General features: G+C 40.4%; 3 protein-coding genes across 13 annotated transcripts in view; 2 read left to right on the top strand and 1 right to left on the bottom strand.

The window, feature by feature from the left end:
• LOC110976086 (RNA binding protein fox-1 homolog 3-like) overlaps window positions 1-5,290 on the top strand; it is a 164,890-nt gene extending 159,600 nt beyond the window's left edge. For 7 of the 9 annotated variants that reach the window (XM_022229070.2, XM_022229067.2, XM_022229068.2 and 4 more), the window contains one exon: window positions 213-5,290. In XM_022229070.2, the coding sequence (XP_022084762.1) occupies window positions 213-260 (48 nt within the window). In that variant the 3' untranslated portion in view covers window positions 261-5,290. The remainder of the gene's footprint in view (window positions 1-212) is intronic. The other 2 variants (XM_022229069.2, XM_022229064.2) reach the window with 1 other exon arrangement.
• Window positions 5,291-6,452: 1,162 nt separating this feature from the next.
• Window positions 6,453-21,635, top strand: LOC110976123 (uncharacterized). Of its 3 annotated transcripts, XM_087139429.1 has the most exons (8): window positions 6,486-6,601; window positions 7,580-7,703; window positions 8,018-8,139; window positions 10,816-10,851; window positions 11,083-11,235; window positions 13,609-13,751; window positions 15,898-16,013; window positions 18,403-21,635. In XM_087139429.1, the coding sequence occupies exons 2-7, from the start codon at window positions 7,693-7,695 to the stop codon at window positions 16,003-16,005; spliced, it is 573 nt and encodes a 190-aa protein (XP_086995555.1). In that variant the 5' UTR covers window positions 6,486-6,601; window positions 7,580-7,692; the 3' UTR covers window positions 16,006-16,013; window positions 18,403-21,635. The 3 variants fall into 3 exon arrangements, with proteins under 3 accessions (XP_022084837.1, XP_086995556.1, XP_086995555.1); XM_022229145.2 differs by lacking the exon at window positions 7,580-7,703 and having other exon boundaries at window positions 6,453-6,601; XM_087139430.1 differs by lacking the exon at window positions 15,898-16,013 and having other exon boundaries at window positions 6,483-6,601.
• A 1,453-nt stretch (window positions 21,636-23,088) lies between these two features.
• LOC110976122 (beta-1,3-galactosyltransferase 1-like) lies at window positions 23,089-27,269 on the bottom strand. The gene is made up of 2 exons (XM_022229143.2): window positions 26,663-27,269; window positions 23,089-26,499 (listed from the first exon to the last, which is right to left on the bottom strand). The coding sequence occupies exon 2, from the start codon at window positions 26,288-26,290 to the stop codon at window positions 25,070-25,072; it is 1,221 nt and encodes a 406-aa protein (XP_022084835.2). The 5' UTR covers window positions 26,291-26,499; window positions 26,663-27,269; the 3' UTR covers window positions 23,089-25,069.
• Between the last annotated feature and the right edge of the window lie 695 nt (window positions 27,270-27,964).

Here is a 27,964-nt window from a genome sequence, read left to right as displayed (position 1 = left end):
AGAATGACTTTGGGGAAACCTTGCATTTTCTCCACCTTGACGTGAACTTCTAAAATATTGTCTGATTTCAAACAGTCTCTTTTTCGGTATGTTCTGCATGATATTTCATTTGAATTACGCTGTCTTTCCAAGGTTCTGTTTTTGAAATGTATCAAAATATCTTTATAATATCTGATTTTCATTGAATGTATTTGTATTTCCTTTCATTTCAGCAGACTGGTATCTACAGAGGAGGCTATGCCCGCTATACGCCATACTAAACAAAACCAAACAATAACAAGAACTGTGCTGCCAATAAATTATACAGAACAACTCTTCTTATTAATTTTAAGAATGTTTAAACTGCCTGTTATGTAACAATTGGACACCTTAACTGCGTGCTGCACCTTTGTCAGGAAATGCTGAGACAATCAGACAGGATGGCTACTCAAACTGACTGTCGTACTGATTTCGCTGGATGCCAACTCTTCTGAGTACCAGCTGACTCAGTGAGATTGCGTGTTTGAGCATAAAGTGCTAAGGGCACTAGCGCTGCTTGGGCCTGACCGGTCCCTTCACTTTTTTCATACGCATTCTGCTGGAGAATTGTCAGAGTACCAACCATGTTTCACTGGCAATATGACATTGTATAGTGCGCTGCTCGTGAGTAGCCAGAGCACCAGCTATTTCACCAGTTACCTGTGATGCAGGACTAATCAGAATCACATGTAGGCAATTGAAGGATCAGATTTCAGAAGTGGACTTTATAGGGATTGTAACATCTGGAATCGTGGGTTAAGTCACCTGTCAAAGATCATTGGAAGGACCAATATATAAACAGGATCGTCTTTAAGATTGTAGATTTGTTAAAAGTATCAGTGTATTGTATCGACAGATTTTTCTGTTAGGTCTGTATTTGATGTTAGAATTACTGAATGGAAAGTGAATTGAAAAGAGTGTGGGGAAAAGAATGCCAACTCAAGAAGTTTTAAAATGCCCAATATTCACTTAAAAAGAAATGGCCAACTTTTGCAAAATGCAAAAAAAAAGTCAGATAAGAAACTCGTCTGGAGAGCAGAAACAAATCAGATTTTGACTGTTGTCTGAATCTCAGTTATTATTGAATTAAGTTTCAACTCGGTCTCTATATTACTAACAAGTATTACCAAGACAACTCGTTTTCCTACAGGGTAACTCAGAAAATTACTCAAAATTTTATTTCCTCTGCAACTTTACAAAAATATTACTCCAAGTGTGACCACAGTTTTGCACAAGCAGCTAAAGAAATCCAAACAGGGTTTACTGACTTTAAGTGAGAACTGGCAGGTATTCTCTTTCAAATTCAAATTGCTCAACTATCAAAGGAACTTTTTCCTAATGTGCATTTTTTTAGCAGATGCCAGCCACTTTATCCAAGAGTTTGTTGGTGACATAGCCCCAAACTGATGGCTGTTGGTAATTTGTGAAGAAAACGACTGGCCCAATTATCAGCAAAATTCAAGCTGCGCTAAAAATCCTGGGACTCGGTTTGTGCTGTTAAATTCTAATTAATTGAGCGGATACACTTGTCCAATTTAGCATATGCATCCGATTACCTGTCACTGTTTAGAATATCTGTCACCATAAAAAAAATTGCTGGATACCTCGATTATCAAAACTAGTGTCTTAAAGTTTGAATGACAGTGCCATCACCAGACATTGTTTAGTCCATGATGTGCTTCAAATGACCAACTCAAGAAAAGAAACAATATTTTAGGATAGAAAGTACAAGTGTCTTTTGAACAGTGTCCTACCTGACTTGAACAATGTGAGCAGTGTGGTATTCTTCCATGCACGCACGTAAAGCACAGGCTTTTAATGCCTCGGCTTTTTTTTGTATATAGACTTTAAAGGGTAAAAAAAAAGTAGTGCTCGAGAGTATTAGATAACTTTCAAGTTTTAGTGGCAATATTTTGCTAATTGCTAGTTTTTAATCAGTATTTCTCTGTCGTTTTATTTGCTAGCAGTGAAGGACAGTTGTACAACCTTCATGGCCCAATTTGACCTTTTGTCCACGTTTTCTTCACAAATTCATGCATGTAGCTGTTTTGTTCCTTCTTGGTAGACCTTTGTTATTTATTCAGACATATTGTTACCTGTGCTAAATGTGGTGCTATTATTTCAGGGTCATATATGAAAAAATGTTCGAAAATTGAGTGTGCCACTGAGATTGAGAGGTTTGTTGTTTGTTTAGTTTACCAGTCAGATTTGGTATGAATATTCAGTGCCTCGTACTACTACATGATTGGATGAGCATTTAATCTCTGGATGACCTACAACCAATCAAAATTCAGGAGTCGTTTTACCAGGAATCAAAACTGCGTGTCTGATTTCTAGGGTCACTGGTTGAGCATGCTGACATTGCATGGTCTGTTCACAAGAACCTGCGGCCCTGGGTTCTGTTCACAATAATGACCCTAGAAGCAATTTTTTTGTTTCACGAACACCAAAGTGTGCCCCTCAGTGACAAGAAGGAAAAAACAGCTTGTCCTGAAATTCCAGTCTGCCTAAACTAGTCAGATATGTACCAAATTACTGCCATAGACATTATCACCAGAGGCCAGCGTCTCATTATTTGAATTTGTTTGTTTGTTTGTTTCTTGGTTTTGTTTTATTTTTCAAGTAGATGCTTTTGTTATTTAACAGATGAAAATTGTTCATCTTTAACACCCTTGGCTAAAACGCTTGCCCATGAATATTAAACTCTTGTGTGGAAGTGACAGTAGACACTGATGTGCATTGCACTTCTTCCAGTTTATCGTTGCATATAACCTATTTATTTATTTCTGTAAACAAGTCCATTGCCGTCTGTAACATTTGTACAGTCTTAACTTTGGGGTTTTTCGTCGTTTTGTTGTCTTTTGCTGTGAAGTCTTAAAAATAACACAGTATTAAATTGAAAAAAAAATGAGAAAAGCAAAAGTAAAAAAAATAGACACCAGAGACCCTTGTTTAACAATACATTTATATTTATTGTTCAGTATATTGAATTATTGAAATGTGTCTATAGTAGCCTGTATAGATTAAAACCCAAACAAAAACAGTGAGTGCAATGGTTTGCCTTGTGGTAATCCACTGTTCTAAGTATTGTTAGATGTTGGTGTTCTATCAAATGGTGTAGAAAAACCATTGTATGGTGTGCTATTTTTGCCCCCTCCATAAATAATATGGGCATGTATCATAAGTTAACCATTTTAATGCCTAATCGTTTCTCCTGTTATAGTGTTGCATTTTAAGACTTTTTGCTGTAGCTATATTTTGGTTCTCTTTGAGGCATGGGCTGCTGCTACAGAATTTGAAGATATGTGTATCTGAGGAGCACTGTTTACCTTTTGGTTTTTGTGACTTTTACTTTAGAACTGTGTACATTTGTTCCGTGCCACATAACACAGGTTTGAAGACTGGAGTACTCTCTTAGAACATAGCTACATAACTCTTTTTTTACATGTAGTTCTATCATTTTTGCTTTATGTTCTGTCTTATATTTTCCTTTACACTTGAGTTTTTCGAATATGTTTATTTATTCAACTCTTCATGTTGCATTTTTCTTATTTGGGTTTTTGTTTATGTAAGTATGTACATGTACTGTAGTTTCACAGTTCATAAGTTCATATATCTTGCTCTTGATAGCAGATGCATAGATGCACTCACAATCAGTTCCCAATTTTTAGTGCAAATTTTAAATGCTTCAATTAAATAACACATACAGCTGATATCCAATCAGAGGGGTTGTATCAAGCTACATACGCTTGGCCAATCCCATGGAGTGTTCAGTGGGTCCCTGCAGTTTGATTTGCAGTCTGTATGTAATTTGGATTTCCTTGATAATGTAAAAAAAAAAACAATTCTCTGAAATTGAACTTGCATGTATCTTTGCTAGTTTCAAGTTTTTGTTCCTTCGTTGTTCCCCTCTCTTAGATATCATATATTTAGTCTCTGAAATTGTAATCTTTTTTCCCCAAAAATATGTGTGCTATTTGACAGTTTAGAGGTTAAGTGTCAACTTGAAAAATACCTGTGGTATGATCTTCAAGGAAAATTGTGGCTAGATTTAATTTGAATTTTGGTCAGGGCCTTTTGCCTTGTATTTGTGAAATAAGAGTTTTGTGGGTATGGTTCAAAATGCTGCCTGCTTCTGTGCAGACCAACACCATTAACAATATACACTGTGACAAGTTAATTCAGTCTACGCATACATGTAGTTGTTTTGTCCTCCACTTTAGTATAGTTAGCATGAGTTACATCTAAAAACAATGGGGTTTGTTTGGGGGCGTGGCAGCGTTTTTTTAGAGGTACTAAGGCATGAAAGTGAGATATTTTTCTGAAACAAAGCCTTGACCGTTTTAGATGACTCCTTTTTGAATAGTGTCAATTGTAGCCTTCCTCAGTTTTGGTTTTTTTGGGGGGGGTTGTTTGTTTTGGGTTTTTGTCTTTTGGGGGAGGTTGGGAAAATAACACCTGTGCTGTTTCAGTTCTGTGCTGTTTTTCTATATGCCACGGTGATCAAAATGTTAAGATTTAAACATATTTGTTATTACCATCTCTTGAAATATGGCTTGATAGCCATTTCATTCAGACTTTGTATTTTAGGAGCACATTTTGTTCTGAGAACCGCCAAATCAAATGACATTTTAAGAAATCAGAATTCAAAATCTGGTTCGACATAAGTTTTCCCGTCGTGAATTTTTGTGACAATTTAATTCACTCATTTATAATGCATTGATATCCACATTTGTCTCAATTACTCCCCTCCCTTATAGAGAAAAAGTGGAATGAAATTTATAGTTGACAAGCTTTTAAACAGAAATAAGTCGCAAAGGTCTGCAGTTGAGTTTGTCACTATATTTTACAGTGCTCAGTGACATTCGTCCAAGGTGCACCCTGACACAAATTACTTCAATCTCGTTGCTGTACAATGTACATGGTAGGTCTATGTCCCAGACTGAAGTGACGTGAAACAGTTCTGTAGTGTCTGGAGGTAGCTGTTTTATTCCTGCCTATATAGAATCTAAAAGGCCTGGTTTGTTTCTTTTCATGGCTTGAGTGAAATTGCACATGGTGTTCATTTTAACTCATCTTGTTACTCGAACAAGACTGTTACAGCCAGTGCAAATGGTAATTCAAATTATTACTCCCTGTTGATCACGTGTAGAATTTGAGGCGAACCCGTAACATTAAGGTTTCGTTTTGTAAATGGTTCTCTGGGACTTAATGTGTATACCATGAGGCATCAAATGCATTGAATAAAAAAACACCGAGTCTGAAAAAAAAATTATGTCCTTTCATCGTTATTATTTTTGTAATACGAGCTTTTCACAGTAGTGCGCCTCCAAGAGTTTTCAACGCGTTGGCCAATCACGATGCGAGAAATCTGTCGACCAAATGCGCGTTTGGAAAGTGTCGACGGATTTCGCACGTCGTGATTAGCCAACACGTTGCAGACTCTTTGAGGCGCACGTATTCGACAACCAGAATTAGAAGACTTTACTGCGCTAGCACCAACGCTCGTGGACGAGTGGTACGCGCACGTTATATGCCTCTTCGACCAATAGGGTGTCATGATTTGCCAAATGCACGCGCGCATCAAGCGGAAGAATGTCCCTTTAAAATCGCCCTGCGCTGAAGTGCACCCTCACCGACGAAAGAAAGATAGTTGCTACTAGGTTTTACAACCTGGTTTTTACACGCATTCAGCGTACTCGTACAGACCATATAAATGATTTATTCTTCCGTTATCAATGACTATTCCATACTAAATTTGATGTGCGTACTCGGCGTTCTCCACGTCAAATGCGCATAAACTGGCACTTTAGTTTGACTTTATGCTTATTCAAAAGTTTGCTAGAAAATCACACTCAGAGACTAATCTGAAATGCATAAAATAAACCAAGACAAAAGTCATATTTGCTTGGCGGGTTACGATTTTACTCACAAGCTCTTAAGTAAGCACCGGGGTACGCCCCCTAGACGAAATAGTGAGGCAACTACCATGCCCCGCCCACACTGACAAGTTGCCGATTCACATTGGTCATTAGTTGTCTGCGTGGATTGATTCGGCGACGTGGCGAGTTCTCATTGGCTAGCTTGTCTGCACTACCTCTTGCACGTGTCAGAGGGGCCGTGCCTCTTGGAATCAGCAGACTGATTATACAAAACCATTTACGTGGTGGTAATAAGAAGACTGAGTACCAGTCTTCCGTCCTACTGAGTCTGTCGTCTGCGTGTCTTTCTTTGAATCCTTTAGAGTGAATTACATTTGTTTCGAGTTCCTCAATAGCGTACAAGTAAATCTACCCTTGTGGATCGTAGAAAGATAAACTGAATTGCGTTGTACTCTCGTTCTTACCAAACCAATATTGAAATCATTTGTAGCTAACTTGGAAGGCTAGTCTACTATGCCAGGCATCAAAGTTCAAAGGGTAGGTCTACGAAGTGTTTGGCTGTCGCGCACCGTATGTACATATGTACACGTGTAGGTCAACAATTACAAATCCATACGCTTAGCATTTCAGTCTGAACCTTCCTCCGTGATCTGAATGTCTTGCTTCTTCCTCGTGGAACCTGTTCTTTGTTGAATTTTAAAGTGAGTATGAAAATTGTTGAGTATGGAGATCTGATTCTGTGCATACTTCTGGAAAAGATGATGATAATGACGAACAAATGAAACAGGCAATTTTCGTTGCTTTTTTTGACTTGAGGGCCAACCGGTAGGCCTACATCATGATTTAGATGCGGATGAAACAGGCAAAAATTGAGCCGACGTTTAAGTTACAGTAGCCTGAGCCAATGAGATTTGATTTATTGTTTCTCGTCATGGGTTTTTCAAATTTAGATGCATTTTTTCATTGATTATTATTCGTTATTTTCTGTCATGGAAAAAGAACACCCTCTTCACATGCATGATTGATACACGTATTTGGCATCCAAATCATATTCAATTTGGTATTGTGCAGTAAAACTTAAAGGGAGGCATTTGCCATTTGGCAGAAAAGAAGCAAAAAATTTCATTAGTAAAAGATACCCTCCACCCATAGAGCAAGGACTTTCCTTGCTCTATGGGTGGAGGGCATCTTTTAATAATGAAAATTTAGGACTGTGTTCTTGCTCTGTGCTCCACCGTGACCATCCATTTGAATGAACATGTTTCTTTAATATATTCCCACATCTACTATCTAATTCCACTTCACTCCCAACCTTCCCATGTGAGTCACTACCAATGTAAAGTTCATTTTTCATTATATCAGTACTTGAACATGACAATCCACGAATGGTGGCCAGATGCGGAAGAGAATCGCAGTACATGCACACACTCTGGGTAGCAGGCAAGAAACAGACCAACACCTGTTGTGCATTTTCAATTTCATCACATGTTTATTTATGATGACAAAAGTAGGTCTAATATCAGGGATTTTTCTCTCTATATTTCCTGGTCAAAGCAATAATTTGTATTTAATTGCAAGCAAAAACTACGAGTATTACTAGGATATTACTGGCCCTGATTGTCTGGCTAAGATGCAGGCAGTAATCAGGCATTTTTGGAATGTTGTCTACTATTCGTCAGACTCGGCAGCAACCATCATTGAACACTTTGAAGTGCCTGAGTTGCAACTCCTTCTATGTCCTTCTATGGTCTGATTCTGTTTGACCTTTGCATTGCAGTCCGTGTGGTTGTTGATGCTGCTAAGGTAAAGTCTTGGTGTAAGAATTTTTGCTCCTGATTTTTTGTGTTTTGATGACTGGGATTGCCAGAAGGTAACTTTCAATGTTTGGAGTTGAATTTTCTGACAAATGTCACCTTTTTTTTTTTTTTTTTCAAATAATAATGAAATTATTTGATGCAGGGCCAAAATCTCCTGCGGGCACTGACGAGAAACAATAAGTCCAATTTTATTAGCCTTAGCTAGGGTTAGGCCCAGTGGAGTAGTGTTGTGTTACCATGGTATCTGTCCTGAAACGGAGTTGTTACTAAATAGCTATGTTATTTTCTGTTCATTTGCAGGAAGTGGACTTTGTTAGAGACCCAGGATATCATCATGCAATACCAATATCTGTTGACTGTCATTTTCTTTGCATTAACAATAATTTATGCATCGGCGTACAAGCCAACAAAGTTTGCGAAAGGTAAGACCACTTGGAACCAACGTTTGGTACATGATGTGTGCCCATATAGAAAGGGGCCACTTCCCCATAAATTCACGGGCCTGTTTGTTTTATACTGATCTCACTCAGTCAATCCCGTCCGCTCCATCCGTTGTGCGGGTTCTGGTGTTAACCAATGACAGATTACTGACCAAGATTCAAATCTCTGTGAAACAGACAGGCCACAGATGATGAAGACGTGGTTTTTAGTTGGGCAAGATTGCAACCCCTGGAGAACTCAGGACTCCCCATGCATTTCTGCCTCTCTGAGAGACAGAGCAAGGGGCCCCGACAGGGTGTATGATAGCCCCTGTTCTGTATCTGGTGCCAAGATACTGGGCTCCTTTATTGGCCCCAGAACAATGTCCTACATGTAAACAACGTGTTCGTCATTGGAACGGCCTTTTCTTTGAAGCTACAGAGTTTCAAACAACTAAAATTAACACATATATGTAAAACCTCAAATATGATTGATTTCCTGAATAATAAAGATCAATACAGAAAAAAATTTCTGGTGCTAAAAATTAAAACAAAAATCTTTACACTATTTTGAGTCGGTGTAATTGTTTCGTTGAGACAGGTTGTGAAATGGCTCTCTCTCAGAAAACTGGAGAGTGTCTCTTACGACCCATATCTACATAACCATTCCGAATACAAAGGTACCTGTATGTTATGAAATAGCAATCAATTCAAATACAAGAAAAGTTAATAACAGTGACTCATAAAGTTGTCAAATTTTTCTCCGTTTTTCAGGAAAAGAAGGTCCTGTAAAACTGACCCAAAGCTCTACCTTTACAATCAAGTATAAGTTTCATGGTCTTAAACTATTCACTTCCAGAGATTGGGCTTTCCGTCGCTTGAGATTGGGCTTTCCATTGCTTTTGATGTTTTGAAGATATAGGTTTGAGAGCAAGGATACAGGAGCACAGTGTCTTAGCACCAAGACAGGGCTTATTGTGTTTCCTTAGGCTGTAAACGCAGTTGGGATGTAACAATTCTGAGATGTGGCATGGATGTACCCTTGTAGAGGAGCCTTCTTCCCAAATCAATATGACTTCTGAGATTTATATTTTGTTTCATTCTTGACTCAAATTGTCTCCCCATTTCTAAAAACAAAGCTCGTGTTAACCAGTTAATGTTAGGTTTTCTTCCCTGAAAAAAAATGCTGGGGCCTTTTTGTTTGTTTTTCCCCACAGATTCTTCAACCTTACAATTTATTTCTGGCGCCCATAAAATATATCAGGAGGCACAACTCTTGAGTCCAGGCATCAGTGTTGTCAAACCTAGCCCCCTTAGTTCTTCTTTTAAGCTATGTTTCAACTGCCCTTGTAGAAATTGTGGCACATGTCCAGACATGAAGCTGTTCACGTACAAAAGGTCCACAGCATGGCCATGCGTGTTTTGGGGGCCAGTTGTTTTGTTACGAAGGATTTGCTAGTTGTAACTTTATCCCTCTTGTAAGTGTGATTTCGCTCCTTAGCAAATCAGTTTACCCAAATAAAGGAGGTCTTTGATCCCCTTAACTCTTTTGTGTACGGTGTGAGCTCCCCAATGCCATTCTAATTACTTAAGAAAAGCATTTCTATATTATTGTTAGTAGCAGCATCCATGTGTTGGTTCGTCTTCCGTGCTTTGGCCCACCCAAGCACAAGGTGTTAATATGTGAACCGTAGCAATGGAAAAAGAATTTATAAGTGAGTGTCCACGTCCTCTGTGGAATAAATAAGGAAAACTGTGTGTTTATGCGTCATCCGGCGTCAAGTGGTGAAGGCATCTTGGTATTTTTATGCCATGGACCATGAGGCAACTAACTGTAATTTGATTCAGTCTTGCTGCAGCCTGATGACAAGCCTCACCACTGAAATCTCACCCTTTTCCCATGGTCCCACACCCCAGAAAAGTTGGCAAAATGTTGACACATTGTACAATGAAATCCATGCCCCCCCGTCCTCCCCGTAGCCCCATAAATGTGGCCCATGCTGCCAAATGCACTTCAATGACTTGAATGAGCATGAGTGTTAGATAAAAACAGTTGTCAGCGTAATGCATATTGCAAGCCCAACATCTGGGTGTCATTCATTCACTATAATAGCAATGTTAGGTATTTGAACAAGGTGTGTACTTGTGAAATATCTATCCACCGTTACTGGCGCTTCAAGGTACTGCAGTGACTCCATCATTATTACCCCTGCTCACTGGGCCAACACAATATATTCTTAAATCCCTAGTGTCAGCTAATTTGGGAGTTTACAGCTCAATGCTACCATTGTTGATGGAAAAAGCTAACTAAAGAACTGTCTGCCTTCATGGTTAACCATTTATACGCCTTGGCGTAAAGGGACAAACGGGAGTTATGTGACTTGCCCAAGTAACAATGTAATGTAACAGCTGCTGGATTTGAACCCTAGACCCTGTGTTTGAGAGTTACAAACATTGGCAATGGCACTTCACACCTATAAAGACAAAAAGGTAGACACTATGTCTACAGTTCATTGAGCTGGTTTAATTCTTAACTGATCAATTATAAGGCTATGTACATCCGGTGACACTTCTAATCAAAATACAAATATCCTCCAGATTTTTAACTGCGAAGGAATAAACTATTTTGACAAATATAAGTGTAGGCATTAAAATGTGAAATTTTCTTTCCATTTACAGAGGTGGTCTGTGAGGGATGTCATGCATTTGTCACAGGTAACGTCAAATTTATGTATTTACGTCACCATTTGCATTTTATTTTACTAAAGAAATCATTTCAGAGATACAGTTTGACATCAAAATATAACGAGAATATTTGTAGGAATTTGCCAAGAATTTCAAGGCGGTGAAAATCAAAAGAGAAAAAATGCTTTCTGAAGTGCATTTTCAGTTGAGTATATTGATTTTTCTTACATTTGCTGTGGATGGACTGTTTCCTTTGCTCAGAAGCTACAAAGCTGATGAACAGAAAACACACAGCTAAAGACAAGATCGACACTCGGATCAGAGATGCGCTGAGGAGGACATGCGATACAGAAAATCTACGTGCGTATGAGTTCAGCCCTCCTAACTTGAAGAAAGTCTGTGACTACTGGACAAGTAAGTCTGCCCAGAAGTGATTTAACTGTTTTGTTTTGTTTTTTTGTTTTTTTATACTGATGATGGTAATGCTGTCTGTGCTGGTGTGCCCTGCTTGTTGGAAGTCTGTTGCAACTCGTTGCAAAATTGGGGTTTGGAAATTGAAGAATTAATAACCAGGATTAACTCTAGAAAAGTGGATTGCAGACTCTACTGCCTTGGTAATGGTTTTCCCCATGCTTAGCCTTCAGGAATTCTTCAAATAATGTCATTATAATCATGTTGGCACCAGTCTTATGGAGATTGGACCTGTTGTTTCCTTTAAATGTCCATGTTGGCGAATAGAGTCGGCCACAAATACCAACTGTTCACATGGACATTTTCGTAGGTTGTGCAGGCCAACATCATGTCAGAGGGTGAGCACAAATTTATCATAACAACCAAACCCTCTGTCGGTTTGATTTGAAACCTCACAGATATACCTAAAGTGAATTTCTTTACCTGTTGACAAGCCAAATTAAAAGAAATCAGTCACTTGGCAACCAAGATCTTGGGTGGGGACAGATTCTGCCTTGTCCTCCCTAGTCCCCCTTGGATGGGGGACAGATTCTGCCTTGTCCTCCCTTCCCCCTAGGATGGGGGGCAGATTCTGCCTTGTCCTCCCTTCCCCCTAGGATGGGGAGCAGATTCTGCCTTGACCTCCCTTCCCCCTAGGATGGGGGGCAGATTCTGCCTTGTCCTCCCTTCCCCCTAGGATGGGGAGCAGATTCTGCCTTGTCCTCCCTTCCCCCTAGGATGGGGAGCAGATTCTGCCTTGTCCTCCCTTCCCCCTAGGATGGGGGCAGATTCTGCCTTGTCCTCCCTTTCTCCCTAGGATGGGGAGCAGATTCTGCCTTGTCCTCCCTTCCCCCTAGGATGGGGGGCAAATTCTGCCTTGTCCTCCCTTCCCCCTAGGATGGGGGGGGGGCAGATTCTGCCTTGACCTCCCTTCCCCCTAGGATGGGGGGCAGATTCTGCCTTGTCCTCCCTTCCCCCTAGGATGGGGGCAGATTCTGCCTTGTCCTCCCTTCCCCCTAGGATGGGGGCAGATTCTGCCTTGTCCTCCCTTCTTCCTAGGATGGGGGGCAGATTCTGCCTTGTCCTCCCTTCCCCCTAGGATGGGGGGCAGATTCTGCCTTGTCCTCCCTTCCCCCTAGGATGGGGACAGATTCTGCCTTGTCCTCCCTTCCCCCTAGGATGGGGACAGATTCTGCCTTGTCCTCCCTTCCCCCTAGGATGGGGGGCAGATTCTGCCTTGTCCTCCCTTCCCCCTAGGATGGGGGGCAGATTCTGCCTTGTCCTCCCTTCCCCCTAGGATGGGGGGCAGATTCTGCCTTGTCCTCCCTTCCCCCTAGGATGGGGAGCAGATTCTGCCTTGACCTCCCTTCCCCCTAGGATGGGGGGCAGATTCTGCCTTGTCCTCCCTTCCCCCTAGGATGGGGGCAGATTCTGCCTTGACCTCCCTTCCCCCTAGGATGGGGGGCAGATTCTGCCTTGTCCTCCCTTCCCCCTAGGATGGGGGCAGATTCTGCCTTGTCCTCCCTTCCCCTCCCCCCTGAGGTTGTATGTAAAGAAAAAAACAACTCTTTTAGAATGATCAATTTTTATGATAAATTTAAAAAGCGAGCTGAATGAACTAAGTCACACATATGCCCTTCATCGATTGCAAAGGGTAAGGCTTTTCCACACTTGCATGATATGGCTGTCATGTGCCTTGTGCCAACTTCAAGACCTTTTAGTTCACTCACTGCAGTGAACGTACCATTCTAGTCGTTCAGGTCTCCAGCCTGCTAACCAACATCAATTGAGGAGACATATCTGTTCATATTGCTGCCCCACATCTGTAGAATAGTCTCCCTTCGAACATCCGGTCCAGCACCATCACTCAAGTCTTTCAAAACATACTGTTATAATCTTGCTTTTACCAAATTGATACCAATACCAAGTATTTTAGTGGTTATGTGTATTTGTTTCATACTCCTTCTTGGTTTTTGTTTGTTTTGGGTTTTGGGTTTTTTTTAGCACCATGAGTGCCTGGAATCAATTGGAATTGTGCTTTTTATAAAAGTTCGTCATTATTATTATTATCGTTATTATTTTCAGACAAATTTCGCAAATATGCTCACCAATATGCATGCTGAAGCAGTGTGTTGGCTGCAGGGGTTGTTGCTAGGTTACAGAGAGATTGCTCTTAAACCATATGGAGCCTATTAGCTGTTGGCAAGGAATCTTGAACAGTTGAAGTGAGCTGTGCATTTACTGCCAGAACCACATACCCCACAAAATAGGCTTATGATCATAGCTTCCGGCAAAGCGTCTGCGAACTATAACGTTGATTGCTCCATTTTTTATCAGCCGAGTACAAGGACGAGATCACCAAGGTCTTTAAGGAGTATTCTGAGCCCGAGGAGAGAGAAATTGCCTTGTGCTTTGACGTCACTGATGCGTGCATTGGCGTTGATCGGTCGACTTTCCGCATCAATAAGTACAAGGGGCCGGTGAGTATGTTGCAAACAAACATAGAGGCTACTCTGTCAAGTAGGCCTCAAATTATACTTCAACCTGGTAAATATCTTGCTTCCAGAAAAAGGTTACAGAAGTTGAAGTGTGCAGAAGACCTGATTCACATGCTAACCATGGCATCTTTTAGTCACCCATTCATTACACGTCCCTGCTAGTCTCTTATATGTTCATCACAAATCGTTCAATTTAAAGTCAAGTCACAGGCTTTCCAGATGAACTGCGATAAATGCGTCCCTTTGTCATTAATCCTCCTGTTACCTTTGACTTGCCTTGTGACTGGATTAATTCCAGAACTTGTTCAAGAGTTTATGAAAGGACTTGCAGTGGACTCAACCATAACAGGGCATTATGTCATTGCCGACCACTGTGACAAAAAATAACTTTTTCCAGAAACGGAAAACTGTATTGAGGTCCTTTAACTTTGGCCAAGAGGCTATGCTATTGGTTCTGGTATTTGGCAAAACAAACAGACTGGTTAAAATAAAATGCTTCTTTCAACAGAAGTTGTTTGATGCTTCCCAAAGTAACATTGCAGGCACATACAAGTAACAATATTCTGAATCTAAATGTAATTTTTGCCTTCAGTGGTTTGCCATGTATACAGAATTTTCAATCCTCAACCACTGCCTCCATAGTCGTCCATCAAACATCATTTATCTTTCCAGAAAGTGAAACATCAAAACAGAACATCTGCACTCTTGTTTGAATTCTTAATTGGATTGAGTTAGAAATATTCAAACACTTTGTTAGACTGCCATTTTTGTCATTCCCAGACTTGCCTGCATCATTTTGGCCCTTTTTTATGTCAGCCATCTCAGAATTTATCATGTCATTTAGGTATGAGCTTCCATTTTTGCTTTGAGTTTGCTTTCAAGTTCCATTTTCATAGTATTCCTCAAGGGTAAGCAGTAATAAAAGAGTCTTAATTTTAACCAATTAATCTTATCCTCGAGTTTGAAGCAGTTTCGACAAAGTCGAAATCTGTGTAGGTTTTAGGTAACGTGGCACTTTTACGATAGGAATCGGCCTGCTAGTTCTTTACATTTACACCTGCCATTGTAAACATGTCTACCTCACTTGTCTGAATCATGCCCTTAAAACTCTCACACCAAGGCTGTTTCTCATTCACAGGGGCGCTACAGTTTGGGTTGAATTGATTTGGAGTGTTAGCCTTTTGACAAAGACATTGTGGATTGAACAAAGTAGCAAAGTGTCTACATAACAAAGATCTCAAAACCTTTTATGACTACATTTGGCAAGGCCATTCTTCAATATATTCAAAGTCAAATTCCTGCATTATTTGCATTTATTATGCAAGTACGATGCCCACAGGAAATAGTACAGAAGAGAACTCAGTGCTGCTGTCATTACTTGGCGGTGAAAACAGCTTGGCAGTGAAAACGGCTGCTTGACACAAAAATCATATGTGATCCACTGTGCAAAAATAAGTCTCGAGTCACCGGAGCCACTTTTGAGTTTGATTTTGTATTAGATTGAGAATTTTTTTTTGATGTGTCACTCAGTTTGGTATGATGAAAATGGATGTTGTATAGATGTTTAAATGTTGAGGATTTTTGCCGAGCAAGCCACATATTGTCACAAGGAGTCAAAGCTTGAAACCAATCATAACACATGAACTCAAAGTATGGCAAGGTTATTACCTATTTGGCCAGAAGAATAGATGCTTCATTTTCATTTGTGTAGTTAGTGATCTGCCTTTCAGGGAAAATTGGGGAAAGCGGTTATAGAAATGTAAAATTCAAAGACTGCTGCCAACTAGCTGTTAACTACCGTGACCTGAAATATACAGATCAAAAACCTTTACACGACTGATTTTCAATCCTAGGAGCATCTTGCTCATAAGAAAGTTTCTGTTAGGATTGTAATGTCAGGTCCTTCAATTTTGGGTATTCACATTTGTATGCTTGTATTACTACTTCAATCTACTACTTTCATTGAGTCCCCATTTGCATCAAATCCAATCCGCTACTTTTCCCTTTGACTATGGATCTATGCTTTGATCCATTGTCTGTCTTTCAGTTCTATTCAGTTCCATTCTTGAATGTACACTTTCTGCCTTCCTGTTTCATCTTATCTTTTCTTCTGTGTTTAAAACTTTAGTCCCGAAAGGCTGTGCGAGAGCAGACAGGCAAAAGCAAGATGACAGGAAAGAAAAAGGAAAGTGCCAAGGCTGAAACCAAACAAAAAGACAAAAAAGAAGAGCTGTAGGCCTAACGGTAAGGAGAGTAGCACATCAAGGTTCTCTGAAAAAAAAACTGAAGCTGAATTTCATTTTCTCATCAAAGGTCAGATTCAGATATTGCCATCAAATGAGGTCCTGCATTGGCACCGACTGATTACATTGTATGAAGTTTACAAATACACTGTACCCAGAATTCTTTGAATGCTTGGCAAAAATATACATCATTTAGCCTACAACATGTCAAGAAAACATGTTCAGGTTATGTCCATGGTGGGTAATGCCTTTCCAAATATCCAATTAATATGTGACTATGGACCTTTTTCCTGTGATGTCACGATTGTGCTGGACCTGTGACGTGTTGTGATGGTAATGAGTGCATTGTGTTGTGATGGTAATCTACCTATTCAAGATAAACTAGTCAAACATGCAGGGTTCGCATGTGCGCTTGCACGTGGTTGAAGCTGCCCGTAGGAATATATATGCGATTACCGTAGCCAAGGCGGTCCTCACGTGGTGGCATTGTTTACAATTAGTCACGCGGGCGAAACAGGTCTATATACATATAAGGCAAAATACCAGTGTATAACATTCCAGATTAACCCTCCTATGCTAAGATGCATTCTTGACACAGTTGTCATATCAATCAAAATCAGTCAAATTTCCCATAATTGTCTGTGTACTGGGGGAAATCAATTGGAAGGCATTTTTTGCTGTTTTTGACGGTTAGAGCAGAAGGAGGGTTAATTCTAATTAATGAAGCAGATTTTCCTCTTTGGAACTTTTTTACAAAGTTTTTCCAATTTTTTTCCCCCTAAATGTAGACAAAATCTCTGAATTTTCCTGAGAGTCAGATCTTCTTCATTCGTATATTTAATATCATTTGTATCCATTGTTATTGAAATACATTGAAATTCGTTGTGATCTTAAACAGTGAACAAGTCCATCCATCTTCCTAAACAAAACAACAAACAAACAAAACAAAACATGCCCATGTTGTTACTGGAAACCAAAAAGAGGAACCGTCTGACTTGACTTGGTTTGAATTCCTTGTGGGAGTGGGAGATGCCTTCCCCCCAAAACAGGTTCCTCCTGGTAGGAACAATACATGCATTGAGAGTGGCAAGTTCCCATTTGGGAATGGGCTTTGGGCCATGGCACAGTATGGCCCAGATACTGCCAGATGTGATTCCATTCTCTTCAGCAATGGACTCCTCACATTTCTAGACCTGATAAAAACTGGGATCCAGTTTTGAGACAGAACAATTCTTTCCAGAATTCTGAGGGGGGGAGCCAATACGGGGCATGGATTACATTGATGAAGCATTTCTCATGAGCATAAGAAAACGTGTTCCGTAGTATATTAATGACTGCATTAAAATGTTAGTCTTCCAGAATTTTGGCATCAAGTAAAAACGTACCTGATGTTTCAGCACTTGTCATAGAACTAGACGTCCAAAACCGTCATGTTTTTCAATATGTCCCATTCACTAACACACACACACACATTCTGACACCACCCGATCTACGTATGAAGTACTGCGTTCTGAATGGAAGGATAAGATTTTGGCCAGCCAGGAGCAGTTTTGGTGACACACCTCCTAGTCTGTGACTCAGTCTTGAATGTGATCATCCTTCCCATGAAATCACTTGTCAGTGACATTCTTGGCATTGATCATCAACCACAAAGAGTGCCATGGAAGTCATCAATGTAGTTACTTTCAGTGAAAGGCAGAATGTAGGCCAATGTATTCCCCCAACTCAAATTGTTATACTTCAGAGTAAAGAAAGCAGCACATGAGAAGGATCCTGTGTCAATTGTTTATGTGGCATTATAAAGTTCTTAGTGTTGTAGGATGAAGATGGTTTGCTGCATTTTTCCTGATGGTCAAGCTCTAGACTCTCTGAAGTGGGGAGGTGGTCATACCGGCAGAGACAAAAGAAATAATTAATCAAAGCTGTGGCCGGATGCCCTCTGCCCACTGCATCTTAAGCTTTTGAAAAAGCTTGGCTTAAGATGTTTGAATCGTCAATCAAATTCCGCAGGCAACTTTTGTAACTGTTTAAGTATCCATCTCCAGAAGTAGAAACAACCCTCAGGTCTGTGACTCGCATTCCTTGTTCACTTGTGTCTTTCTCATTTCTTGTGCTCTTAATTATGTTATTTCTTCCGCGCTGTGTTTGTAACCTTCCTATTTATAAGGTCTTTGTAAACTGGCATTTTCATTTTGAATGTAATGTGAGACTCATCTTCATTATTACACATGTAGAGATTTCACCTGCACTGCATCATGGGTAGATATCATTTCATGCTTGATTTCTTTAACTCCAGAACCTCTTGCTTTTTTTTTTTTTCTAGAGATTTCTGTTAAGAATTTTTTGTTCTTCTTACCAGAAGTCTAAATTTCCTTTCTTTTTTTCCCAAGTCTTTCGAGGCTATGAAGAGAAAGGTCATTTCCAAGACTGAACGAGAAATTGGTGACGAATTGTGATCAGCAATCAAAACGCAAGCATTCCTGATGATGTCAAAGAATACAGCAGCAGATTCACTGGGAAACATTTTGTCAATAGGTGGCGGCAGACACACTGGTTATAGTTGACACATTTACCAGGATGATAGGGGTTTTCCTATTCCTGGTTTCAGTTCAGCTTCTGATCTTAGACAAGCACCCCTCCCCCCTTTTCACAGTTATGGGGACCCAGCTTAACACAAGTCCATTTTCTGCTTCAAAAACATCAGATCCTGTGACACAACAAAGTTTAGAGTATTGCCCATGGTTTGAGTATGTGACGCTTGCAATAATTCTAGAGCTGATGTTCTTAAATGACCAAGGATTTGTTCTGGCCAAGCAGCGACAAATTTGTGTCATAAAAACACATCCAAGATCTTATACATGACTGAGACCGTTTTCGAAATTGTGCCTTCATCTCCAGGTTTGGCTTTAAGTCAGATGCTAGAATCACTCAAACCAAATTAATGGACATATACTGACAAATTGATGCTTCTGCTGCAGAGAATGGAGCTGTTTTAGGCTGCAGGATTTCAACTCGTGGGCTGATTCATGAACTTGAAGACCAAAGCTTAACAAAAATGCAGACTGACATTCTGAAAAACCTGCTAGAACTCTACCGATCAACCATCGCATTTGATAGAGATTAGATTGCTTATTCAAAATTGTGCTAGGAACTCTAAAATGAACATTATTGGGCAGTTGTTATTAAGCTGTGATCTTACTGGCCTTCTCTCTGCATTTTTTTGGGGGGGGGAGGAATCTTGTGTGTTTTAAATTTTTTTTGACTCAATTTTGTGTTGAATTTTGACTCCTCTTGATGACACAATCCTTTTTTCTTCTCAAAACATTTTTTAACATTATACAGTTACTTAGACTAGCCCACATTGGAACAAAATGGCAAGTGGCAGATCACTGGCTGTCATTTACTACTAAAATTTATATATCACCCCACTCTTATATGTGTATCATGGTTACAAGAAACCTTGTATTTTTTTGGAAAGAGCCATTCAGCATTATCATCGTCTTTAACCCTAACCCCCTAGGGTGTCTGTAAATCATATTGAAATTGGAGGATTTGGGACTGTTAGGGTTAAATGGTGACCTTTTTCAAAATTTGTGGACCCATCTATCCATCCACACTTTTTCGATCGAAAGAATTGACTTAGCGTTATACACAATTATTATTGTGCATAAGAACCCTCGTTCATTCACGTGGGTATGCCTATGCATCCAGCATGCCCATGAGGTTCGTGGCACTGTTGATCCAAGTTTCCAAATGTTTAAAGATAAACAAGTTCACCGTACTTTATTATGGCACTCGAAAACTATGATGGTCGGATTCATAGTTCAATAGGGGGTCTGAAAGCTGTATCGTATGCGTAGGTAGGCACGTCGTTGTCAAACTAGAGACCAAATTTAAAAATGGTCTCTAGTAGTAATGAATAACAAAACAGCAGTGGTATCGACCACGGACGAATGCTCATAAAACCTGCTATAAAATGTAAAATCCGTAGGGTCTAAAATATACGAAGTGCATTTTAAATGTAACCCCTTCCGTTTATTGGGTCGCCAAACAAATCCACCCTTCCTCTTTGTACACTTGAAATTCCAAAGCAGCGCATTATGTGTATGAACCCGCCATGTGAGTTCAAACCGTGACAGATTTACGGAGTTGTGGTAGGCTACATGCATGTGGGAAATTATTATATACATAATGTAATCGTTCCTGTCGATCTTGCAAGGGCTGTCATAAAACGCTGTACAGTCTTTCCTGGATGTTTGTACATTGCGGAATTGCAAGAGGGACTTCGTGTGAACATGATACATTTGTAGTCGTGTGGTATTTTGCTATGACTTACTTCATATACATGTGCGTATCCCAGTTTGAAAAATTACCCGCATGGAAACGCGAACGTGAACATCAGACCCAGAGGTCAAAGTTCCTGCAGATGCTAGGTGCATTGCGATAAGCCTGTCTAACGGAACTCCGGATTTATAAAAAAGTAAAGGAAATAAAAAGCTGCCAAAAATAACCTGTCCTTGTTCGAGGAAGTATGTCCCAAAACGATCGGGTGATGGCCTCAATTTTTGAATAAGAATAAGTATACTCGGGACCTCGCCTTTGTAAAACACATTTGTAGAATGTGTAATCGTGCTGAAATTGATGGGTCAAAATGTGATGAAAGTTAAATTTGGCAGTCGGGGCTGTAAATAAGCTGTGTTCATTCATTTATTCCAAATCCTGTTTCCACTGATATTAAAATACATGCACGTTTTTATACATGTAAATGTTAAGTTTGGAACATTTTGGTTGATCCCTCCTTAACATTTGGTGGAGTATCGGTCTTCTTAAGAGTTTCAATATTCTGTTCCCTGCGTTAAGTTATTGTTTTTGTTCTTACGAATTTTTTTTTTAGAATGAAACCATCCGACACCCATCACTGAAATCCAAAATATACAATGCACATTATCCCTACATGTGTTCATGTACATCGCTGGTAATGTTGGTACCCGTATGTACTGAAACTAAGTCAAACCTTGTAGGAAAAAGAACACGTGGTCAAGATTTCATGCAGAAACAGTTTACCGAACAAGAATTTATACTGATGTGTGCCTTGCTTCCAGTGTGCTGTTTTAATGTTCACAGTCCTCAGATGCTTGGAAATATTCATATAAATGATCAACCTTGGCAAATCAGTTTTCTTCTCTTTTTTTTAATTCAAAACATTCCAATTATCTAATTGATGATTGATGCCTTTATAATGGTTACAGTATTTATCAGATTCAAATTACAATGTACATGTATATTTTTATAAATTTGAAAACTGCCATATTGGTACTACTGATTCTTACCGACAGTATATAAACCGGACAGCAAAAGAGACTTGCCACTTCTGTCCAAGGCCACACATAAAACTTCACTCCTTAAAAATAAACAATTTTTGTACACGGATACAAATGGGGTGAATTTTTATGTGTGGCCTTTGACAGAAGTGGCAAGTTTCTTTTGCTGTCTACTGTAGAGAAATGTAATATCTTTATCTGATTTGCTCAGATTAGTATGCAAGTGCATTAATTCAATTACTAGCTTTATTGTTAATTACAATTTTTAGTACATTTCAATAAAGGGAGTGATTTTAATCAAATGTGTCTCCTTCAACGCCCAACCTTAATTCGATTACAAAAAATCCTGACATTAACGAGAACTTTTTGCTCCAAGATCGCCAGTCGAACTGATCTTGTAGTTGTTCAGCAACTTCATAATTTACAGCTGTATGAAAACATTAACATGTCCCCCTTTGTAAATGCAGCAAAAAATGAAAAGGCCCATGTTTCTGGTCAAATTCTGCTGGAAACCAGTCGTCCCTGCATTGAGTTTGAAAACCTTTTGTCTACGAAGAACGTTCCACCGTTACGTCAGGTTGGCGTAGTGGTTCTTTCCTCGCCTTTCACCTCTGCAGTCCGGGTTCGAATCCCAGCTCGGTCCGCATGTGGATAGGGTTTTCAATCCCTACTTGCTTCTGTCGGTTTTACCCAGAATATTCCTTTGGGGTTTTCTTCCTTCGTCTACAACTGTAACTGCTTGTCTCCCCCCTTCCAGACTCGGTTTCGCATTTCATTGTTCGTGTACTTCATAAAATATGTGTCAAGGCGTTCGATATATTGAATTGTTGAATGCGGGTTGGAAAAAGGTTCGATTAATGCAGACGTCATGTTAAACGCGAAGTTTAAAATCCGCTTCTCTGTCGTAATTCGTGTCATACCGTACAAAACAAGTGTCATTTACGAATGACGACAATTATAATGGGCTTAGTTTTACCTTGGGCTGTACCTCTGTGAATCTCATCATGCTGTAAGTTTCACAATAGAAAGGGGAAACCGTACACGAAACTAGAGTCAATGACGTGATGGAATATTCCCTAGATATGATAAAGTATTTCCATCTTGAATATTTAGCCTGCATCGCTGAGCACAGCAGGCACTAGGTCCAGGGTTGGACACGTCAGCACTGTAGGCCAGCTCAATTACAGCTTCAGACGGCGGTGTTAATGAGGTATGCCATACAACATGGCCGTGTATAATGTCGCATATTGCATTTTCAAAAAAAAAAAAAAAATCCCCTGTGCGTTCATAATGACCATCATTATTATAATGCGGGTAATATTCCCCACCCACAAGAAGTAGTTTTTATCCTTTGTCTTAAAAGACAATAGCTCAGTGTTACTTGTTGCCAGTACAAAAACCAATCCGGATAATTGCACGAAGCTCGATTTGTTTCTGATACTGCGAAGTAGTGAGTTTACTTGGTGCTGTTAGCACAATTCTAAACACCTCCCTGAAAATGTACTGTATCCACATTCAATTCTAAAGGCTCCTTGCAACAGATGTACTGTCCATGTTGAATTGTACCCTTAAACACAGGACGACTAAGCCTTGGAGTGTTCTACCCTTTTTTTAAAGCGTTGTGGTCAGTGTGTTTCAATTTTGACTAAAAATTCAACTGATAGTGGTAAGTGTTGGTCCCTCCATCCAAGTTTAAGACACATCCTTTAAGAACGAACAAAACACGAGAAGAATCGGCTCAGTTTAAATACAATATGCTATTCAAATACTTGTATGACTTTACTGAAATGACCGAGTTGCAGTGAGGTAACAATTTCTCAACGTGGGTGTAATCCCCAATCTAATTTTACGGCGTAAACCTTTTACATGACATCGAGAAGAAATACAGAGATGAGTTGAGTAATTATTGCGTATTTGTCCAATAACTACTAGTACAGGCGGGTCATTCTATAAATTAGGGGTCCAAGTTTTTTCGTTGTCCCCGTCTAACATACAATTTTGTAAGTTCAAAATACCTTCTCTAGTTTCAAGGGGTGATGAATTAATGCAATTACCTTTCAAACAAATACAAATAGTTTTAAATCAATTTCAGTGATATTTCCATGTCAAATTACTCAGGTCAGATGTAACGGAAACAAAAATGTCATGTTTGGACAGGACCCTGATTTTACAGATTGATCGATACGTGACTGGGATCGGTGGGTCTGAAATTAATCAATTTTAGCCTCGTAAAAAAAAGTTGATCATCGCGGTAACAACCAATGGTTGGGTACAAAAAATGGAGGAGATCGAAGAGTTTCAGATGCGTTTGTTACATCCGATACACGTACCGGTAATTTTGCTGGAATTTTTCGATGCAACACGAAGGGCAAATGCCTTCAGCGCAACTTTGCGTAGCAGAGTGAGCAGCAACCTTAGAAACTACATCATGGGCGTAAATCCCGGGGGATGGGGTCAATATCCCCTCACTTTTGGAGGGGGGTGGGGGATGGGCTATTGAATCCCCCCCTTTGACTTCATGTGGATTGTGAAGCATTTGTCCAACTTCCAACGACTAAAATGCATTCAATATCACTTAGACTGGGGAAAACAATTTCAACAAGCCATGAATATGCCATTCTGAATACAATGTACGTATTACAGATTTGCACATGTATTAATAACATCGACCTCTATGTAGAGTCACATTGTGTTCCCCCCCCCCCCATTCCAGGGACAAACTTACGCCACTGAACTACATGTATATTTGTCACTGCCTAGCTGAATGTGTAGGCCTACCTCAGTAAATATACGCAGCGTGCAGGTCAATAAAAAAGGGCTCTTTTTCAATAAAGGGAAAAAGTCGTTTCAAAACCTCTTAAGGTTGAGAAAATGGAAATGAAAATAAAAGTTTACCGGTACAGTTTTGAGTGTGGCACATTACACTAGTAATTTGCATTTACATGTTGTGCATAGTAGCTATCTCTCCGGTAACTGTCTTTTGAGAGAGAGCACAAAAAGTCTACTGGTGTGTTTTTCGGTGGAACAACAGCTCTTACTGCAACATGGTCGTCATGCACAACCTCTATTAATTTGCCCTTGCTTGGTTGACGTTTTCCAGCGGACAACTTGATTTGGGGGACAGCAAGATCCCGTTACGCGTGTACACAGAATAATCCCGACGCTCCGGTATCATATCTTTTTTTTTACCTCGGAGGGCGTGCATAGATCTGAAAGCAATAAGGACCAAATGTTAAATGCCAGAATCCTAATAACAGAGAGCCCTCAGATTAGGGATTTGTTTTAACTCAAGTCCTCTCAACGATTCATACATTCATGTACTTTTGTACCTTTTAAACGAGATCAAAGCACACCATCCAGAAAACTCCGAGGTTCTCAGTTCCCCAAATAAATATTTTTCAGAAATTTCATCCACTTTATATCTAATATACCGAAGCAATACCCTGCTGTTGCTTAATGTTTTAGAATAAAAAAATAAACGAATAACGATTACCATATTGTTTACGTACATGTACACTATCAATGACCTGTATCGTACGCTGTTTCACAGCTGGCCTTCCTTTTCACTTTTCTTTTTTCTCTTTACGTGTGAGATGTTTAGGGTACAAAGAAATAAAGAAAATGGCTATATGACCCAATCTCTTTTTTAATTTAATATTTTGGGTTTAAATAGAGTCCAAGAGTTGAATCACACCCATAGGCAATCGCACTGGAATTTATTGAGAGGCAAAAATGGTTATGGGTGAATGGGCGGTGTCAGAAGCTTGAAGGAATCCAGGACTCGATGCATTTTACTCAGATAGTCCCACACACTTATCACTTTGCTATCCAGGCCTTTTCGGTGATGCCCAATACCCGTGGCTATTCCCCCCGAAAAAGCTTTCAAATAATCTCTAGTTCTCCTCAGCCTCTTGAATTGCTCGAAAGAATTGTGAGCTGTGGGGGTTACCCCGAGTCGTTTCAAGACGATGCCGACGAAGACATCGTCCCAGGGAAGAAATCGAACGTGTAGGGAGGCCTCAAAAATCCGCCGAGCCACGTCGTTGGACATAACGTAGCATGCTCCATTAAGGAACGGCGGATAAGTGGCCTCTGGGTACATTTCTGGCGGTGTGTACCATTTGATGTTAACCTTGTCTTCAGGGTTCCTCATCGGCTTGTCTGTAGGCTTTAGGTGTCCCTGGGCAAGGTTAGTGCTACTCGAGTTCTCGAGGTGCTCGATCAAGTTGTGCAAGTTCAGGTGCATGTCAGCATCAATGCTGGCAACATAGCCAGCGTCTGGGCAGTGAGTGGCGATCCACCTCCATCCCATCATGTTCTTGACGGTCAGGTTGCGGTAAGTGTCCAGAAAGTTCTCCTGGATGAGATCATGGTGGATGGCATCCTCCATCTGGAGCTTGTCTTGCTCAAGAATCGTCGCCGGCTGCCCAACCAGGAACATGGTCACAACATGCCGGCCCCTCAGTTGGCGGACTCCGCCCCAGGTCCGGCGAATCTGCATCCGATCCAGGCTTTCGTCCGTGGCACACTTGACCAGTAAGACAAGGAAGACATCGGCGCTGGAGTTACTCCTTCCGACCCGGCAGGCGTCAGAGTTAGTGATGGTGAAATCGTAGGGGTGCGGGTTAATCACATCGTCACTGAATAAAGGTATCGTATTGGCTGGAACAGTCGGTCCTACTGCCACCTTGGTTGCCTTCTTATCGTCCTCTTTCCCAGTCTTAGTATCCTCCTCAACCTTGTCGACATTTCCTTGTGGTTTCCCTTTATTAGACTCGGTCTCCGTTTTGGAGAACAACCGGACAACACTAGACCCACCATGTTGTTGTCTCAACACAAGGCTGTTTTTGCAGTCCATATTCAGAAATATCAGTACGCGAGCAAGGCTGATAAAACAGAACCCGATGGTGCACAGGACAAAAAGCCGTTTCAGCTGCCATTTTAACATGCGTCTCATGGCTGTGGCATACAATAATTATGACATCCAAATCTTATCCACCCTAATGCTGTCGGTGTCAGACACAGTCACGCAAACCTCGTGAACGCGACATGATTGATCCACCACGTGTACACATACATTGTCCCGGTGTTAATTCCTCGGCCATCAGTCTATCGTTAATACAATAATAGTCCTGGCTTCTATTGTTGAACTTCTACAATTTCAATCTGAAGAAGAAACAGAAAATGGTCAGTCATCAGTCCACCTTATCAACACATAGGCAGGGCAGTGGTCAAATAAATAGAAAAGGTACCCGCATTTTGTAACAATGTAGCACAGCAGTACTATGCATGTACACGTATATCTACATGTACATCTATATGTACCTACCATAGGCGTTTGTTGTAATAACCGCACGACCAAACTGGCACTGCCTTCCATCATACGCAGGAGTTCTTTTTCCGTTACGGCAGGGTATCATGATGATCCGTCGACAAGCACACTACCCCGATATCCTTTCCACTGCACGCCGCCATGTCTGTGGCGGAGAGAAGGTCACTACCATTATCCCCGCTCACAGAAATTTACAACGGTTGTGGGAAACCGCACCTGCTGTGACCGTTTAACCACGTCCCAGCCTACAATTGTTGGGCATGCTGTGGACTATGCGCGAAGTTCCGCTTCGAGCAATGTGGACGTGCAACGTGCAGTTAGTGCACAGGGATTAGCATTCCACGAACTACCTCAAACCCCGTGTTCACACATTCGCGTATGGCATGTACATGTACATGTACACATGTACATGTACACTGTCAGCGTACGTCAGTGTGCATAATAATGCATCGTGCATAGAAGGCATCTTATATGGTATGCGTAACCCACTGACGGTATGGCATTTGTAACAATTGACTCTATCGCCAAGGTTATCGGACAATTCCTACAATTGCATAACACCATAGGTTGATTATTATCTCCACTGGAAGAATAGTGCGTCGACCTATGTACATGTATTTGGCGTTTCATCAATGACCTATAGGCCTAGACCCAGGTCTACGGTGGCTGATCTCCGTCAGGAATACACTTTTTATTTTACGGCATTATAATGCCATAAACCAGGGCGTTATAACACCGTATTAGGGCGCTATAACGCCGTAGAACAAAAAGTGTATTCCTGGCGGAGATCAGCCACCGTACAAGTCAGATAGTACATCATGACCAAACATGTCGCCTATAGTAACAAGAAATACTATTGTAAGGCTAATTGAAATAAACAACGGGCAATACACATAACGAACAGGAAAATTTTAATTTCAGATTTAAAAATCAGGTTTTACTTTGGTAGGCCCACTGAAATTTCTGTACTCGAAGACTGCTTTCATCTTTAAATGATTATTGTTGGACAACTGACGACTGTATCCTTTCGTGCATGGAGATCAGTGATTGGCAGATCAGAAGGTGGATTAGGGCTAATTTGCTTTTGTTATTGAATTGAGAACACTGACAGCCTAAAAGGTAGTTTGGGAACCCATGTCCCTTCTAAAAACGTGTGAAGCCCCCAAATTTAGCGTAACCTCTAAGACAGAGCATGAAATTAAAAGGTTATTTGAAAAAATCTGCCCTCCCAGAAATGCTCCCCAAAAGTTAGGCCTCATCACCTCTGGTTTAATGAAGATATGCTCAGATAACATAATT

The sequence above is a fragment of the Acanthaster planci genome, linkage group LG07 (assembly GCF_054643075.1).
Source record: "Acanthaster planci isolate LZ-2023a linkage group LG07, COTS_SCS, whole genome shotgun sequence".
Classification (NCBI taxonomy): Eukaryota; Metazoa; Echinodermata; class Asteroidea; order Valvatida; family Acanthasteridae; genus Acanthaster; species Acanthaster planci.
This window is presented reverse-complemented; position numbering and strand designations above follow the sequence as displayed.